The 18,330-nt window shown below is 42.1% G+C and overlaps 1 protein-coding gene across 2 annotated transcripts; it reads left to right on the top strand.

The window, feature by feature from the left end:
• The first annotated feature begins 5,046 nt into the window (after positions 1–5,046).
• Positions 5,047–18,048, top strand: LOC119917551 (exonuclease 1-like). Of its 2 annotated transcripts, XM_038737922.1 has the most exons (15): positions 5,047–5,194; positions 6,729–6,925; positions 8,564–8,683; positions 9,160–9,283; positions 10,322–10,459; positions 10,827–11,039; positions 11,894–12,081; positions 12,227–12,329; positions 12,432–12,636; positions 13,103–13,289; positions 13,718–14,249; positions 14,426–14,515; positions 15,237–15,433; positions 16,059–16,115; positions 17,790–17,919. In XM_038737922.1, coding segments are annotated over exons 2-15 (2,316 nt in total). In that variant the 5' UTR covers positions 5,047–5,194; positions 6,729–6,764; the 3' UTR covers positions 17,791–17,919. The 2 variants fall into 2 exon arrangements, with proteins under 2 accessions (XP_038593850.1, XP_038593849.1); XM_038737921.1 differs by lacking the exon at positions 16,059–16,115 and having other exon boundaries at positions 17,790–18,048.
• Positions 18,049–18,330: the final 282 nt, after the last annotated feature.

The raw sequence follows: 18,330 nt of genomic DNA, 5'->3' as shown, positions 1-18,330 counted from the left end.
AAATTCTGGCTTGTCAAAGCAGGAAAAGCACAGGTGTAAATGATAACATTCACGATGGCTTTGTTTTAGTAAGTGGCCCAGTAAGCCTAAATGGAATGTAGCCATCATTAATGTCATTACCTGCGCTTCAAAAGTCAAATGTCTGCCATGAAAGGATCTATTGTTGCACTTTCATTATTAAACACACCGGTGCTTGTGCTGATTCATTATTACAGCTCCTACTGTATGTGCAGCTGGGTATGATCTGTGTACATCTGACAGCAACCTGAAGTCCATCTCAGCAAACTTGCCCCCTAATCAAGCCAGACTGAGTTTCTTCTGCTTTAGAAACACTCCCTCCCTGATGTTGCGGATGGACTGAAGACAGGCAGATTGCAGTAATTGTATTTCTTTGAAGGCTCTACGGCTGATTAAAGGTGTTTTACTTTAAAGGGCCTGGGTCCAATGGTTTTGATCCTCCAAGCAATTTGGCTATGATAGCAACAGTCAATGCATCCCCTTTCATTGCAGCCAAGGGGATTGTTTCATGTATGAAATGTCAAGTCAAAGCAGTCACTATGTGCTGGTATCATATTTTGCTTAAGCTTGAGAAAGTGAATTTCATACATGTAACACAAACAATGATAGCTGCAACTAACAGCCAAATTGTTTAGAGGATAAAAACAATATTTGTGTGTTTTACACATAAGAGGAATTTACTTTGGTGATAAGGTGCTACATGTAGACAGACATACAGTTGACATAAATAAATGTAGAAATATATAAATATGGAATTGACAATGCAAGTTATATAAGAATAATAAAAAGAATAGAGAAAAATAATACAACTATTTGCAGAGAAAGAACAACGTCGCAGATATTTACATGTGCATTATTCCGGGTTTGTGTTGTGCAGACGTATTGCAACAGAAGAGAGTATTGTGTACATAAATATATAAATTGACAAAATATAAAAATATATAACAACGATTAACAATTAACAACAAATATGTGCCCTGTGCCAGGTTTGTGCATGATATGAAATGAAATAATATTTACATGTGCAGAAAGATTTGTATTATTTGGGAGGAGTGTCAGTCGGGGGGCCCGGCCTTGTTGATGAGGCTAGCTGCAGACGGGTACCAGATGGTGATGGAGGAGGTGAGGATGGACTCAATGATGGCGGTGTAGAAGTGCACCATCATTGTCTTTGGCAGGCTGAACCTCTTCAGCTGCCGCAGGAAGTACATCCTCTGCTGGGCCTTCTTGGTGAGGGAGGTGATGTTCAGCTCCCACTTGAGGTCCTGGGAGATGATGGTGCCCAGGAAGCGGAAGGAGTCCACAGTGGTGACAGGGGAGTCACTCAGGATGATGGGGGAGGGTGTGGGGCTGGACTCTTGTTTTGCCAGGTGACATGTTTTCCCATATTCACGTGCTGCTTCCTGTCCGTCAGGAAGTCACCTGCAGGTGGAGTCAGGCACGTTCAGCTGGGAGAGCTTGTGCTGCAGCAGACCCGGGATGATGGTGCTGAAAGCAGAGCACAAACAGGATCCTGGAGTAGGTTCCTGGGAGTCCAGGTGCTGGAGGATGAAGTGAAGGACCATGTTTACTGCATCATCTACAGACCTGTTAGCTCTGTAGGCGAACTGCAGGGGATCCAGGAGTGGGTCTTTGATGGATTTAAGGTGGGACAACACAAGGTGTTCAAAAGACTTCATAACCACAGAGGTCAGGACGACGGGTCTGTAGTCATTTAGTTCTATGGTCCTTGGTTTCTTGGGGACAGGGATGATGGTGGAGGCTTTGAAGCAGGCTGGCACATGGCATGTCTCCAGTGAGGTGTTAAAAATGTCTGAACACCGAAGACAGCTGATCAGCACATTGCACAGTGCTTATATAATGCTTTCTATTAATTCATCACTTTGAAATCACAGGATAAGAGATAAAGCTAGGCTTGACCTAGTGTGATCAGTGCATCCTGGCTTTATCATGCTCAGAAGGTGCGACTATGTCAAGCCAGGTGTAAGTAATTCAGATAAATGTGGGTCAACAACTTTCTTCAAGAGACCACATGGTCGATTACAGATTCATTGATGCTGAAATGGAAAAAACGTGTGAAGCATACTTTATTCGCTGTTACTCATAATGTGTAAAGAAGGTTTATGATGAAAAAATACAAATAATATTTAAAAAAAATAAAGAAACACGGCCACAGTATTAAAACAGCGAGAAAAAGCGCGACAGACTAATGTCAGACCTTAAAAGTGAGCAGTGGACACTCAGTAAATGTATTAATTAAAAGCACTAATCAACTTACTATCTATTCAATTCAATTTTATTTATAGCAGCAATTCACAACAAAAGTATTTTTTTTCTCATATACAGGTGCTGGTCATATAATTAGAATATCATCAAAAAGTTGATTTATTTCAGTAATTCCATTCAAAAAGTGAAACTTGTATAATGTATACATTCATTCCACACAGACTGATATATTTCAAATGTTTATTTAATTGAGATGATTAAAACTGACAACTAATGAAAATCCCAAATTCAGTATCTCCGAAAATTAGAATATTACTTAAAACCAATACAAAAAAAGGATTTTTAGAAATGTTGGCCAACTGAAAAGTATGAACATGAAAAGTATGAGCATGTACTGCACTCAATACTTAGTTGGGACCCCTTTTGCCTGAATTACTGCAGCAATGCGGCGTGGCATGGAATCCATCAGTCTGTGGCACTGCTCAGGTGTTATGAGAGCCCAGGTTGCTCTGATAGTGGCCTTCAGCTCTTCTGCATTGTTGGGTCTGGCGTATTGAATCTTCCTCTTCACAATACCCCATAGATTTTCTATAGGGTTAAGGTCAGGCAAGTTTGCTGGCCAATTAAGAACAGGGATACCATGGTCCTTAAACCAGGTACTGGTAGCTTTGGCACTGTGTGCAGGTGCCAAGTCCTGAAAATGAAATCTGCATCTCCATAAAGTTGGTCAGCAGCAGGAAGCATGAAGTGCCCTAAAACTTCCTGGTAGATGGCTGCGTTGACCTTGGACCTCAGAAAACACAGTGGACCAACACCAGCAGATGACATGGCACCCCAAACCATCACTGACTGTGGAAACTTTACACTGGACTTCAAGCAACGTGGATTCTGTGCCTCTCCTCTCTTCCTCCAGACTCCGGGACCTTGATTTCCAAAGGAAATGCAAAATTTGCTTTCATCAGAGAACATAACTTTGGGCCACTCAGCAGCAGTCCAGTCCTTTTTGTCTTTAGCCCAGGCGAGACGCTTCTGACGCTGTGTCTTGTTCAAGAGTGGCTTGACACAAGGAATGCGACAGCTGAAACCCATGTCCTGCATACGTCTGTGCATGGTGGTTCTTGAAGCACTGACTCCAGCTGCAGTCCACTCTTTGTGAATCTCCCCCACATTTTTGAATGGGTTTTGTTTCACAATCCTCTCCAGGTTGCGGTTATCCCTATTGCTTGTACACTTTTTTCTACCACATCTTTTCCTTCCCGTCGCCTCTCTATTAATGTGCTTGGACACAGAGCTCTGTGAACAGTCAGCCTCTTTAGCAATGACCTTTTGTGTCTTGCCCTCCTTGTGCAAGGTGTCAATGGTCGTCTTTTGGGCAGCTGTCAAGTCAGCAGTCTTCCCCATGATTGTGTAGCCTACAGAACTAGATTGAGAGACATTTAAAGGCCTTTGCAGGTGTTTTGAGTTAATTAGCTGATTAGAGTGTGGCACCAGTTGTCTTCAATATTGAACCTTTTCACAATATTGAAATTTTATTGCAAGTAATATATTTAACAAATGCTTTTAAAAAGTGTATATACATAGCAGGCCTTAAAATGGTGTACTTGTTTAGTCAATGTGGATAATAAGTCAGTGATGTGGTGCTCGTATTATACTGTATCATATTTGTAACTTGACCCTGAGGCTGTAGTCCTATAGTCTGACAGCCAGTCTGCAACTACAAAACGTGCATATATATATATATATATATATATATATATATATATATATATATATATATATGTAGTGTGTGTACCATACATTTCTTGAGTGACATAACTTCCGGTGCTCACTTTCAAGGCACAATATAACATTACAATTATGAGTTTCAGTTTAGAGCAGTGATATTTTTAGCTATTCACGCATTCAGTCGGTCCACTATTGTCTGCCACACTTTCTTTCGCTGTTTTATTGCTATGCCCGTGTTACTTTTTCTTTTATTAATCATTTTTCTTTACATGTACTTTCATTCCATAAACCCACTCACTGATGCTCATTGTGTGCGAAGTATGGTGCACGCGAAGCACAAACTGCTATTTAATGCAGGCTAATGAAAAATATGCATAACACATAAATCAGAACATGGAATAACTGAAAAAAGACATTGTTTTCTGATCAGTGTGACCGCTGACCGAACAGATAAGGGACCAGGATTAACTAAGCCTGGCTGTGAGCCTGGTCTGGAGCAGGCTAGCGGCACAGAATAAATCGCCATGGTAATTTATGAGCTACTTCTTTCGTGAAACCGAGTAACGGCTTAATTCAGCCAGGATATCTGAAACAGCCCTCAGGGCGAGTTCAGCGCGGTTCAGCACCGACAAAACGGAAACGGTGGTGCCTCGAACACACTGTTGTGTACGCAAGCGCACTGCATTTCCCTGCCTTTTTAACACTGTCGTTCAATCTGAAAAAGTTGCAAACCGGTGCAACATGTTTTGAGATTGGACTTGCCCCAGATGGTTCCTGCATTGGCTGGGCGCAGGCCCTTCTGTGCACTCGGCATAAACACCGGCGTGCCGCATTTCAGAGGCGAGGGCGGGGAATCGAGCTGTGTGACACATGAGGCAGCAGGAGTGCGTTGAATCTCCATCACAGTCTGTAATCCCCATCAGCTGATGATCAAATGACGGCAGCTAGTGTGGGAGATGCTTTATTAAACAGTTTTTCTTGAGACTGAATTGTACCGAGAAACCTGGGGTAACACATTACATTAACAACGTAAACACCACGTTAACGTGTTGTAACGGTCAAGTTTTGGAGCGCATCCCCTTTTCCCGTCAGTCCCTCATTTCCGGTCCAGCTGGCCAATAGCAGCAGCTCATACTGAATCGCTTGTTTTGCCGCTAAAACTAAACTCCTCAGTCCTCTGCCAGTCCAGCTGCCCGTATGTGCGGAGAAAGGGAGCAGGAAAGAAGTAAGTTTAAACTCTGAATTTTCTGAAGTTAACATTTCTGCGTCCGCCTGGTCAGTGTAACGTTAAGTAACCTCTGACTTACTGCAACGTTAACGTGTTAACGTTATGAGAGCGAAGAAACGGTCCATTTTGTTCAGCTGACCTTAGTAACGTTCATTTACTTCGTAAAATAAACGGCTCCATTCCAATTCAGTTTCAACGATTAACGTTAGCTATAATCATTTAAGAACCAAAAAACTGAACTGCACCCAGTACAGTAACGTTAATGTCACAGGTGTAACAGCGGACACGGGGGCGCTCCCTCACGTTCTGCAGGGTTACTCTAACGTTAGAGTTACTATTAAAAACGTTACCTGCTTATTAACAAACATACGCAAGTTTTATAACACAACTCTTCGTCTTTGAGGTTTTGTGCTCAATTCGGCGCACAGATGCAGGCTGACGAGGTATAAATATACAAGTTATAGCATTTAACGTTAATTAAACGTCTCCATCTGACAGCTGCATCTTCGTTTAAGTTGGGTCTAAGGTTCACTGCCATCAAGCAGAAATAAAGGATCACGTAGTTATTTGTATCCTGATCCTGACCAGAATCTGTTGGTTAGAAGTTACAGCGCCTCCAGAGGCAGATAAGCGCTCCAATTATTAACGATTTCCACCCAGCTAACGTTTCAAATGAACTTCTGGCTCATAGAAAAAATGCATATAATCACATATGTGTTTGAAATACAGAAGTGTTTGAACCTTTTTTATTGTGTGTACAAAAATTAATTATCTAAACCAGGCGCTAACGGCACCAGAAAATATTTATATTCTATATGTAGTTGTGTTATTCCATGTATTAACTATGAATTGGAGAGGGTGATGACCTTGTGTATATTTGTGTATTTGCCTCTAAATATGAGGAATCAATAGTCAAACCTAGTTTCTCTGCAAATTACAAGTTAATATGCGATAGATTCAGTCACTGGAAACATGTGAATGTTGTTATGGTTTTGGCATTAACAGGAGGTCAATAATTAATTACAGTTAAGAGAAAGTCATTGGGGGGCCTAGGGATTATGGTGACTTCAGTTTGAATCTGGCCAGGAACCTTCTGTTCTCCACTGTCAAGGCCTAGATGGCAAGAATTAAAAAGCCCAGCAAAACTAGTCTTTCACATCTGTGCTCTTTGCCATGATGATCAGGCCTGTCAGCCACATTCTAAGCCCATCATCAGTAAAATGGCCACACATAGCATGTGCAAATATGAAGGGAGAGAGCCTGTTGCATCTGAAGTGACAGGGTTTCTGTTTTCCTGGCGACTTATTTGAAAGCAGTAACTTGACCATGACCCTTCTTACTTTAGTGTAGAACAATACCAACCATGTGTTTATGAAGAGTAAAATGCCAGAATGATTTATTTGCTTCTGAAGGTGTGTGGTTTCGAAGACACTTTCATCTTTCATATTATGTTCTCAGCAATGAGCGTTCTGGGTGGTGGATTTATCTTTCCCCAGCTGTTTTCATTTGTACTTTCCTGATTCTTTTACAGTTTCAAGGTCAGTGGGTTTCAGATCAGCAGCTGAAAATGGGAATCTCTGGACTGCTGCAGTTCATCAAAGATGCAGCAGAGCCCATGAACGTGAAAAAATACAAAGGCCAGACTGTGGCTGTGGACACATACTGTTGGTTGCATAAAGGAGCTTTTTCCTGTGCTGAGAAGCTTGCTAAAGGAGAACCAACTGATCAGTAAGCAAGCACTTCTATCATTCTAACTGACTGAAAAAAGATGTGTTCAAAAGTACGTTTAAAAAGGTGTTCAAACACACAAAACTTTGCACACATATCAGAAGTGGCCTTGCGCATGGGCGCCCCCTTCAAAATTTTAACAAAGGAGCCCTGCACTCCGTTTTACCCAGTTGCACAAACTTTTTGTAGCAGATCTAGGGCTGGGACAATTCAACGTCGTCATCGTTCATGAAATACGTTTAATTGCATAAAGTTCGTCTGTGTGTTGCAATGAATTGCTACCCCTGGTCTAAGCAGGGATCCCCTGGAGAACAAGCTGCAGCTGAACTTACAGCTTACAAGCATCTAAAGTTTGGGAGTGTTTTAGACAAAGCAAGCTCTGCAAAGCTCTGCAAATTGAAATGCCGTATCACAGCAGCACAACTACCGTGCACCTACCGTCAGGATGATTGTGCCACCTATTTGCAACCGGAAATTACAAGTTAGGAGTGATAGTTGTTGTACCACCTGGCAGTCCTCATTTACATGTAATTTTCAGTGGGTTGTCCACACTTGATGTACTGCAGGGCTATTCAATTACAATTTCAATTAGGCCGGATTTTAAAACCAAGACACAAAGATGGGCTGGACATTTTCTCATGAGTTTGACACACTTGTACTGGTTCGGTTCTTTTTTCTTTCAATGCTCTTATCAGTCCTATTTATTCCTAAATAATTGCCTTTAAAAAAAAATTTATTTGAAAAAAGAATTTAATATCTATTAATTAAATGTTTGTTTCTAGAGCAGCAACAGGATTCACAACACAAAGGTCACTAATATCTCTGGAGACAAATCTAAAATGTCAGTTAAATCAGTCCTATTCCTGACATCAACATACTGAGTGAAGTTTAGAAAGAACAGAAGAAGAACCTGTCCCCCTCAGCTGAGTTTATAATGTGCCATATTTTAATGTACTGGCAAACTAAGCTAAACAGTTACTAAAGACAGAGAATAAGTTGTTAGCTGAACTAGCGCTGTGCTTGTGTAAAACCGAAACACAGCTGGTGGATGAGAGACTGAGCAGATTAAAGCATTGCGTTTTAAACGGGTGTGGTGGTGAAGTATCGCCTTTTTACTCGCGAAGCTTTTATTGCACCACGCAGCCTACTTAAAAAGCGTAGTTATGTAATGTCCACTGATCAGCTGGCTGACTTCGCTCAGTTTCCGCGTGGATGTGTGTGGAGTGGAGGCGCTTTGCAGAGACACAGAGGAGAGGAGAGGCTGCAGGTCGGACAGTTAAGTGTTGAGCCTTGATTGGCAGTGATCGGGTCAGAGCATGTGAAACTCAACAAAGAGGAGAAAGAAATGATATAGCTCACTCTTTAGCTACTTTCATAAATTTTGATTTTCATGTGTCATATTATCATATTATGTGCTGGGCCACATGGAGGTTGCTTCGGGGCCAGACCGGTGTTCTGTAGCGCCATATAGGGGACACAGGAAGTGCTGTTTAACTCCTTTGTGCAGAGCGTTGTGTGTGAAGGTGCGAGGGCCCGTTCATCGCTGTTTGCAGCTTTAATATTTACTTTGTAATCTTCTTGTAATGAAAGTTGAATGTCCAGAACTGATATCGGAATTTTTAATTTGTCCATTCCCAGGTATGTGTGGTACTGTATGAAATTTGTGGACATGCTGTTGTCCTTCAGCGTCAAACCAATTCTGGTGTTTGATGGACGCAATCTGCCTTCAAAACGAGAGGTGGAAAAGGCTCGTAGAGAGTGAGTATTTACCTTGGTTGTGAGTGTGAATGTGAGTGTATGGATGCATAACACATACACATCCTGGATTGCCTATCACTGACGACCTCACAAGTCTTTAAGTACTTTCTAAAGGGAAATCTACTTGAATATGGTTATGTTGGCAGGTTTTGTTATTTGTGCACAAGTTTGTCATCATCCTGCACCTCTATCAGCTGTCAGCGAGTCAGAAACTGAAACTGTAAGCACACATGCAAGTGATCACCAAGGCATTGATCACAGAGCCTGACAAATGTTCGCACATTTCATTCACTGTGTGTCATAAACACACACACTCAGACAAAGGTTGTTTTATTTGAAGGACTGCATTCCAAAAAAAGCAACAGTGCAACATTGTTTGAGTGAAGGTGCAGAGAGGAATGTACATATCTGTAGACAGGTCAGCCAACAACATAGTCTTTCTATTATTAATTAAATTTCATTCATGTGTCTTTCAGGCGCAGAGAAGCGAACCTTCAGAAAGGCAGACAGCTACTACGCGAAGGCAAAGTGTCTGAAGCCAGAGACTGTTTTACTCGCTGTGTTAACATCACCCCAGCCATGGCCCACAACCTTATTAAGGTATGGACTTCCCATTTCCTGCCAGGCTGAAGTAAATTATACCAGTGCCTCAATTCTAGAGCTGGCCCCGAAAAGTCATACGAGTTATGGGTCGAGAAGACCGAGTCAACTCATTTTGTCAGTTGAATCACTGCACTTTTCTGCATTATTGTACGCAGAGCAATGCAGGAACGACAGCATGGCAGGCTGTGAACTTTACAAACCGAGTGTTTTCAAAATGACCTTATCACCAAGCTAACCATGATGGAAGTAAAGAATGGGAATGGAAACTGGGAGCAGCGCGAGGCAAAGTCTGTTAGCTGCACCGATGTGGCAGGAGAGGCACACTAAGATTGTATTACTGAACTATGACACAGTCTTACTTTGTATGACTTTGTATGCGGAAATCTGACATTTTCACATCACAGATGATGAACAAGGTAGGTAAGAAAGGTAAACTTTTTCTGGTTTTCCATCTGATGTCCTCCGGCTGCTCTGCCTCAACTTTTTGTGATTTACAGAGTTTCCTGATGGGCAGATAGTTTTACTTGTTGTCAACCATGATTTAAATGCTGGGCATATATGTTTATGGGTTTTTAGATGGTTTATTGTTGTAGGACATAGCTAAAAAAACACAGTAAAAAGGATGCTTACATTAAATTGAATTCTAACAGCGTTCTTCACCACTGGCTTTATGTTGTGGTTATTTATGTTAAGGTGAATGGAAGGCAAAGCAAAGGAAATGGGGGAAACCTGCAAGTTTGAATGTAGCTCCGCAGAGAAGCAAACGGGACCTTCACCATCACACAGAATGAAAATTTGACAATATTCGCAGTTAGCAGTGTTCACACACCAAAACCCAGTACAGGCCCTCCAGTATCTCTTCCAAGTTGCATGTGACATACAAACAGCTATAGAAATCCTTAATTTGGTCATTTGAACCCCACAAATACCTTTGTCTTTTTCTGTGTAACTTAATTTCATTCTTCATTCAGCAGTGATGCATATTGGTGAAGTTATGTAGGAAATGTTTGTTTCTTTGTTTGTTTTTAAAACCAGGCTGCAAGGGCGAGACGGGTGGACTGCGTTGTCGCTCCATATGAAGCTGATGCTCAGTTAGCTTACCTCACTAAATGTGGTTTGGCCCAGGCTGTCATCACAGAAGACTCTGACCTGCTGGCGTTTGGCTGCAAAAAGGTACTAGACCCAGGGGCTGCATGTCCAGCTGCTTACGTATGTAAACACATAAAGGAAACCTGATGGGTGCCTGTTATTAGCTGTTGGCGTCCAAACCACGTAAGATTTTGCGGAGAATGGTTATTGTGCTTACTTTATAAGCTGTGGTAAGAACAACAAGGAAGTTGGCTAACTAGTGAAAGAGAGAGAAACAATAGACCAGATCAGAAGTGCTTAGTCAGTGCTAAAAAAACAAACACTTGTTTGTCGTATTTGTAGCAAACCATGCGTTCAGACAAAAGAAAGCATAGCCTTTAAGAAATGGCCTCATGGACTGCTGCTCATACATTGCGACCAACTCATAAACTCATCTTTCACAACAATGCAGGTGATCCTCAAAATGGACAAGCAGGGCAACGGCCTGGAGATAGATCAGAGTAACCTGGGCCGCTGTCGCTCTCTGGGGAACGTTTTCACAGAGGAGAAGTTTCGCTACATGTGCATCATATCTGGCTGCGATTATCTGGCCTCCCTGCACGGCATCGGCCTAGGCAAGGCCTGCAAGCTGCTGCGGCTGGCCAAAGACCCCGATATCCTCAAGGTGAGACAGATGGTGTGACAGTGAAGCTGGAGCATGCATTTAGAAAGGTAACTACTGATGAAGTTGGGATTCTAAAGGTGCCAAGTTTTTTAGAAAGATGGATTAACATGGCTACTTAGGGTGCACAGCAGACTTGCTTCTGAGGAAAGCATTTGTCCTCTGGGAAATGAAATGTTGAATTCATAAGTAACTGACTTGCGTGAAAATTGGTTCTTGACTTTGGAAATAGTTTGGCAAAATAATCTTAACTCAAGGTCTTTTTCCTGAGCTCTCAACCTCATCCCAAGATTATTCTGTCAGATGTAGGACTCTTCTCTACTCTACCACTGCTTGGCACACATCACAAAGATTACCTTCAAATAAATATTTTATTTCCAAACTTATTTATGAACAAAACATTGAATCCAAATGACTCAAATAAGTCAAATAAAAAAGAACCATACAGTGAAATACAATGTTTCAACAAAGAAGAAGTGTTCAAATACTCTGCTTAACCTGTCTATTATTTACACCACCTATTAATCATTGTTCATAATATTATGACACAATTAATAAGACTAATGAATGACATTTATGATTAAACTATTCCAATTACACAATAAGAATTGCACAACATAATGGTTCTAACTGTAGAAAGTACAAACTAAGCAAGTGTAACAATCTGCAGTGTAGGTGAAAAACTAACCACTGAATAATGGTAGAAAGTTGTTTTGATATTCAGCAAATGTATACAGAATGTGAATCAGTAGTAATCAAACCAATTCCAATACTAGCATGAAAATGAGTGTTAGTAAAGCCCTGCAGCAGTGCTCCTGTGGCAGACTGTTATCTGGAAGCTCTTGTTTCCACGGCAGGTGATCAGAAAGATGGGCCAGTACCTGAAGATGAACCTAGTCGTTCCTGAAGAGTACATTGAAGGATTCATCAGAGCCAATAACACCTTCCTCTACCAGCTGGTGTTTGATCCTGTCAGGAGGAAGGTTTTACCGCTCAACCCGTACCCAGAGCACATCGACCTGGCCACCCTGAGCTACGCTGGACTGTATCCTCCTGCCCTGAATCACACCTTTGTAAATAATTGAAATGATTTAGTGTCACTCTTGGTTATATTTGCTTTAGAAATGGGAAGTTGGAAGTTCCTCTCCATTACTTGCACAAAATGCTCTCCTTGATGATGTTGAATTCAGTAATCTAGGAGATGACAAAGGTTTGCAGATGGCCTTGGGAAACCTTGACATCAATACCTTGGAGAGGATAGACGACTTCAGCCCAGACAAAGCCCTTCCACGGGTATCAGATTACAATTTAGTTTTAATTTCAGTTAAAGGAGCCCTGGTGATCAAAATGAAGTGTCACATTTAGTTAAGAGTAACTTTGCAAATGTCTTTTCAGCCTTCTAAAACCCGCAGTCGCAGTTGGAATGACTCGCCAACCCCTATGGGGCCCAGTATCTGGAGTGGAGTCTTTAAGCCAGCCCTGCCTCAGCCTGCCTCCTCCCCAGACAGGCCTCCCTCCACCAGGGGGAAGGAGAGAGTCATCAGCCTGGACAGTCTGAGGCTGCCCTGCAGAGAGCTGCAGGTGAAGCGACCACGAGAAGGTCAGCTGTAACCCTGTGTTTAGAGTTTTGCATGCTTAGTTATGCTGATATACCAAATTTATCCTCTCAGTAAACAGATCCACTACAGCACACACGTCTGATTGGTTAATGATAGCTGATCTGAACAAACCAAAAAAACCTCAGAGAAAATGCAAAAGTGAAATGGAAAAATACTAATAAGATTTGATCACAGAAATCAACAATACTCAACAAACTGAGCTGCAGCTGCAGTTTTTGCTGATGAAGGATTGGTGATAAATATTGCTCATTACGGGTTCATCCGATTCTCTGTGCTTATTTGCAAAGTAAATAAAATGATCTGCAGGTACTGTAATTGGCCCTTTTTAAGGAAAGTGACTCACTGTGGCAGCTACTACAAAGCAGAATAGATGTAATAGAACAAATAAATCTGAGCAGCAGTGCATAGCATATAATGACATGTGGACTGTACTTTTTTTCCCAATAGACTCTACTATATCAGACCAGGACGTGCTGCAGCAGTACTCACCCTCCAGTCAAAAGCGGTCCAGGACAGATCGGCAGCCAGACAAGCCGACACTAACCAGTCAGCCCCGGCCACGCAACTGCTTTGCCACCCTGCTGCAGAGGAGGAACCAGGAGGCTGAGGAGGATGGCCAGGCCACATGCAGCAGGTAACATCCCAGGGATTCAACCATATCCATCTAGTGTGCGTGTGTGAGGTTGCCAGGTTTGGTATCATCTGCCTGTACAGACACCAAAACTTGTAGCCGGAGACACAGCACAAAAGTACTGCGCGGATGGATATACTGTATCAAAAAATAGTTCCAGCACATGACCAAAAGATTTTTACATTTTTGAATGGATTAAACAAACAAGGTACAAAGTGTTAATTAGAGTTAGAACTAGTTCCTCCCTGCTTTCAGTCTTTATGCTAAGCTAACCTAATAACATCTACAGCTCCTTACTGGACTCACAGACATGAGATAGATATCCATCCAAAGCAAAGTATTCCTTTAAACCAAGGGAGCATGCATGTTTTGTAAAGATAACACTGTACTGGAGAATGTCCTGATGGGGTTGTGTTTGTTGTTACATGTAGATTCTTCAGCAGTTCTGGTTCAGCAGCCAGTCTGAGGACTAAAGAGTCTGCTCACAAGGATATCCTTCATGCCGTGGAGCCCAGGGCTATGAGTCACACCCAGGACAGCTCTCCCAGCACCCAGACCAATGACAGTGATAGTCCTGATGTTCCATCTGTAGACACCCCCAGCCCGCCTCCATCACAAAGCACCCCATCTCCCACTTCAGCCAGTCATCGTCTCAGGCTGTTTCCCTGGTCAGGCAACTCCACCTCCACTGCACAATCGAGAACACCTGATTCCACAGGCCTGGCTGCCCTGCAGCAGTTTCAGTATAAGAAGGAGAGTTTTTCCTCACCCACACAAACCCACAGATCGCCTGGAGATTCCCCAACTGATGGAAACCCAGATGACACAGAGGACCTTCCAGACTCCCCTCCATCCCAGGACAGCGCCTACTTCTCCCAGTCCCAGCCTTACCTCACTTCCTGCCACAAAGAGGAAACCCCCACCTACAGCTTCGCCTCCTCCTACCAAGAGGATGCTGTCTCTGTACGTTCATACAAATATCCACTGCCTGTGTAAATGTGTGTACGTCCCTCTTGGTTTGGTCAGCCTTCACACATACATCATCAGCAGAGTTTCATGGCTCATGGGTGGGTGTGCAGAAAGCTATTTTTGTTGCATGGCTTTGTGTTTTTACCTATGACTTTCATGTGCCTCCTCAGGAAATGAGTTCAAGCAAAGATTCTAAGCCAGAGCAGAGTCCCACACACTCAGCAGAGGTAGATAAGAAACCTGGAATGCTGAGGTCAAAGGTGGGTTTGTGCCTGAGTTTAGAGCTGCAACCAACGATTATTTTCATTATTGATTAATCTGTCGACTATTTTCTCCATTAATTGATTAGTTGTTTGGTCTATAAAATCAGAAGAAAATTGTGGAAAATGTTGATCAGTGTTTCCCAAAGCCCAAGATAATGTCCCCAACCCAAAGAGATTCAATTTACCCTCAAAGAGGAGCAGAGAAACCAGAAAATATTCACGTTAAGAAACTGGAATCAGAGAATACTGGCGCTTTGTCAAGGTGAGAAGAAGGATATCAATCTCATGTCTGTGTTTTATGTACAGAGCTGGAGTCAGGATCTAAAACAAAAAGAGAAAATAAAGAAAATAAGAGGGAGGAATGGAGTCTTTTGCAGTTAAAAGTTCTGTCCCTTCCCGCTCTCTGTCATCACCAACACTTTAATGCTGAATTTACGATTTAGCTGTTCTCATTTACACTACAGGAAATACAAGACAGTGATCAGTAAGCTTCAGAGCTGTTGGTAGGTGTATTTTTCAACTTTGGACAGAGCCAGGCTAGCTGTTTACCCCTGCTCCCAGTCTGTATGCTAAGCTAGGCTAACTAGGACTCCAGCTCTGTACTTAACACAGACATGGGACTGGTATTCATTTTCTTATCTCACCCTTGGATTTTTGTTATTCACTTAAGGCCATTACAAATAATGAATCTTGTCTCCTGTACATGGTTTCTCTCCAGGTTTCAGGCCTGTCAAAGCCGAAGTCCAGAAGCCAGGGTCAAGTTGCAACGGTGCGAACGTTGGGCCCAGCCAGGGCCAGTGGACTGAGGAAAAAGTCTGGGGGTTCTGGGAAGAAAACCTCCTCCCCTAATAACGAGAACAACCCTGGTGTCCAGGCCACCATCAGCAGTCTCTGGAAGAACTTCAGCTTCAAAACGTATGTCATATATATATATACACACACACACACTCACCTAAAGGATTATTAGGAACCCCATACTAATACTGTGTTTGACCCCCTTTCGCCTTCAGAACTGCCTTAATTCTACGTGGCATTGATTCAACAAGGTGCTGAAAGCATTCTTTAGAAATGTTGGCCCATATTGATGGATAGCATCTTGCAGTTGATGGAGATTTGTGGGATGCACATCCAGGGCACGAAGCTCCCGTTCCACCACATCCCAAAGATGCTCTATTGGGTTGAGATCTGGTGACTGTGGGGGCCATTTTAGTACAGTGAACTCACTGTCATGTTCAAGAAACCAATTTGAAATGATTGGAGCTTTGTGACATGGTGCGTTATCCTGCTGGAAGTAGCCATCAGAGGATGGGTACATGGTGGCCATAAAGGGATGGACATAGTCAGAAACAATGCTCAGGTAGGCCGTGGCATTTAAACCATGCCCAATTGGCACTAAGGGGCCTAAAGCGTGCCAAGAAAACATCCCCCACACCATTACACCACCACCACCAGCCTGCACAGTGGTAACAAGGCATGATGGATCCATGTTCTCATTCTGTTTACGCCAAATTCTGACTCTACCATCTGAATGTCTCAACAGAAATCGAGACTCATCAGACCAGGCGACATTTTTCCAGTCTTCAACTGTCCAATTTTGGTGAGCTCTTGCAAATTGTAGCCTCTTTTTCCTAGTTGTAGTGGAGATAAGTGGTACCCGGTGGGGTCTTCTGCTGTTGTAGCCCATCCGCCTCAAGGTTGTGCGTGTTGTGGCTTCACAAATGCTTTGCTGCATACCTCGGTTGTAACGAGTGGTTATTTCAGTCAAAGTTGCTCTTCTATCAGCTTGAATCAGTCGGCCCATTCTCCTCTGACCTCTAGCATCAACAAGGCATTTTCGCCCACAGGACTGCCGCATACTGGATGTTTTTCCCTTTTCACACCATTCTTTGTAAACCCTAGAAATGGTTGTGCGTGAAAATCCCAGTAACTGAGCAGATTGTGAAATACTCAGACCGGCCCGTCTGGCACCAACAACCATGCCACGCTCAAAATTGCTTAAATCACCTTTCTTTCCCATTCTGACATTCAGTTTGGAGTTCAGGAGATTGTCTTGACCAGGACCACACCCCTAAATGCATTGAAGCAACTGCCATGTGATTGGTTGATTAGATAATTGCATTAATGAGAAATTGAACAGGTGTTCCTAATAATCCTTTAGGTGAGTGTATATACTAATAATGACATTCTCTACATGACTCTGAAAATCGTTTTAAAGGTTTGTTGCCTAAACCTTATGGTATTTTATGGATGTGGACATTTCTACATCTCCAATTCAAAACAGATGAATCTGCCTGCATACCGTGGGTGTATTACTCAGTGGATGAGGAATCCAAACATGTTGGATGCCTCGTCTTACATCCGCATTGATGCCTTTGTTTTCTGGTTAGTTGCCTGCACGCAGGAATGACCTGAGACTAAAGACCATTCTTGGTGGCTTTTATACTATAGGTGTAAAAGCCACCAAGTAAGGTCTTATCCAGACATTAGTGGATTTTACTAACTTTACTAACTACACTAGTTACATTACTGAATAACAGCATTGTTGTCATGAAATCACCTGTGACATCTGCAAAGCTTTGTTTGTTTTTAAGCTGCCCCAGTTATCCTCTCTTACCCCTTCTCATTTTACATTCTGGTTTATGAAGTCTGATCCACATAGATCTAGTTAAATCTAAACAAGTTATTTACCTAAACAGATGATTTCAATGTGCATTTCCCCCTATTAATAAGAACATATTTTGGCTTGTGAAATTTTCCCCTGCATGACACGCTCCAATGGCCATTTTGACCTCTGCCCTTCTGGACAAGAGTTGCAGAGGATCAGAATCCATTTATTAAAAACATACTGGCATGTATAACTGATTATGACTTCCATTTGCTGTTGACTTATTAGGAAGTAAGAAAGTTGTGTTTGGGATCAATGATTTATTACCATTTGAAACTGTAGATGCTATGACTTAAAAGGGGAGAGCCTTGTTACATTTTATTATCAGTTTATTAATGACTTGACTGTTAGCGACTCACCATACAGAGAGATTTTATCCTGGCAAATCTAAAGTTCTAATTAGTGACTTAAGCCATTAAAACTGATTTATAAAACATAAGTAAATTATTTATTAACCATTATTTACAGTGTACAACCCCTTTTTATAAAAGTTTCCAAGTGCAACCAATAAATCTCAGTTGAATTTCTGTTTTCCCCCAAAATGTCACATTTTGTTTGGATCTGAATCAAACAGCTCTAAAACCAGCCCTGTTGTGTTTTTCATAGAGATACCCACAAGATGACCCCCTGTAAGAAAGGAAAGCCCATGTCTCCAGTCAAAGACAACTTGGTGACCAGCTCGCCTCAGACGGACATGAACTTAATCACCAGCCTCTGATGGATGTTTGAATGTTTCACACAGTGCTGAGTGCTCTGTGTGGAAGTGAAGCTTTGAAACATACCATGTATGATAATGATTTCCCATCAATCTGTATTTCTTAATGTATCATTTTAAATAAAGCAACTGTCTTCTTATTTAAGTGTATCTTGTGTGTGGTGTTGAGTTTCCAAACTATACACATGTTGTATGAAGCAGTGAGGTTGCATCACATCTAGCTGTTTTCAGTTGCAGTCAAACAATATGTCACCTGACAAGGTGGCTGTAAAAATGCACAATGCATACTTGAGTGTTTACTTAAAATGCCTTACCCAGAAAAAAGCAGAGGAATGTGGTGATAAGACTGCTGGCTTGCTATGTCTTCAGAACCTTCAACTGTTTGCCTGAGCACAAGCTTTTTGTTGTGTTTTAGTGGGTAGTTTTCTCACT

The sequence above is a fragment of the Micropterus salmoides genome, unplaced genomic scaffold (genome assembly GCF_014851395.1).
Source record: "Micropterus salmoides isolate LMB-PRFRI ecotype aquatic unplaced genomic scaffold, ASM1485139v1 Ms_hic_scaffold_22, whole genome shotgun sequence".
In the NCBI taxonomy this organism is placed as follows: Eukaryota; Metazoa; Chordata; class Actinopteri; order Centrarchiformes; family Centrarchidae; genus Micropterus; species Micropterus salmoides.
Note: the sequence above shows the minus strand (reverse complement) of the source record. Positions and strands in the feature narration are given on the sequence as shown.

Excerpts from the sequence above, each read along its gene's own strand:
- LOC119917551 (XM_038737921.1), top strand. The coding sequence starts at position 6,765 with ATGGGAATCTCTGGACTGCTGCAGTTCATCAAAGATGCAGCAGAGCCC. Across the intron at positions 6,926-8,563 it reads AAAGGAGAACCAACTGATCA|GTATGTGTGGTACTGTATGA; the intron begins GTAAGCAAGCAC and ends GTCCATTCCCAG. Across the intron at positions 11,040-11,893 it reads AAGACCCCGATATCCTCAAG|GTGATCAGAAAGATGGGCCA; the intron begins GTGAGACAGATG and ends TTTCCACGGCAG.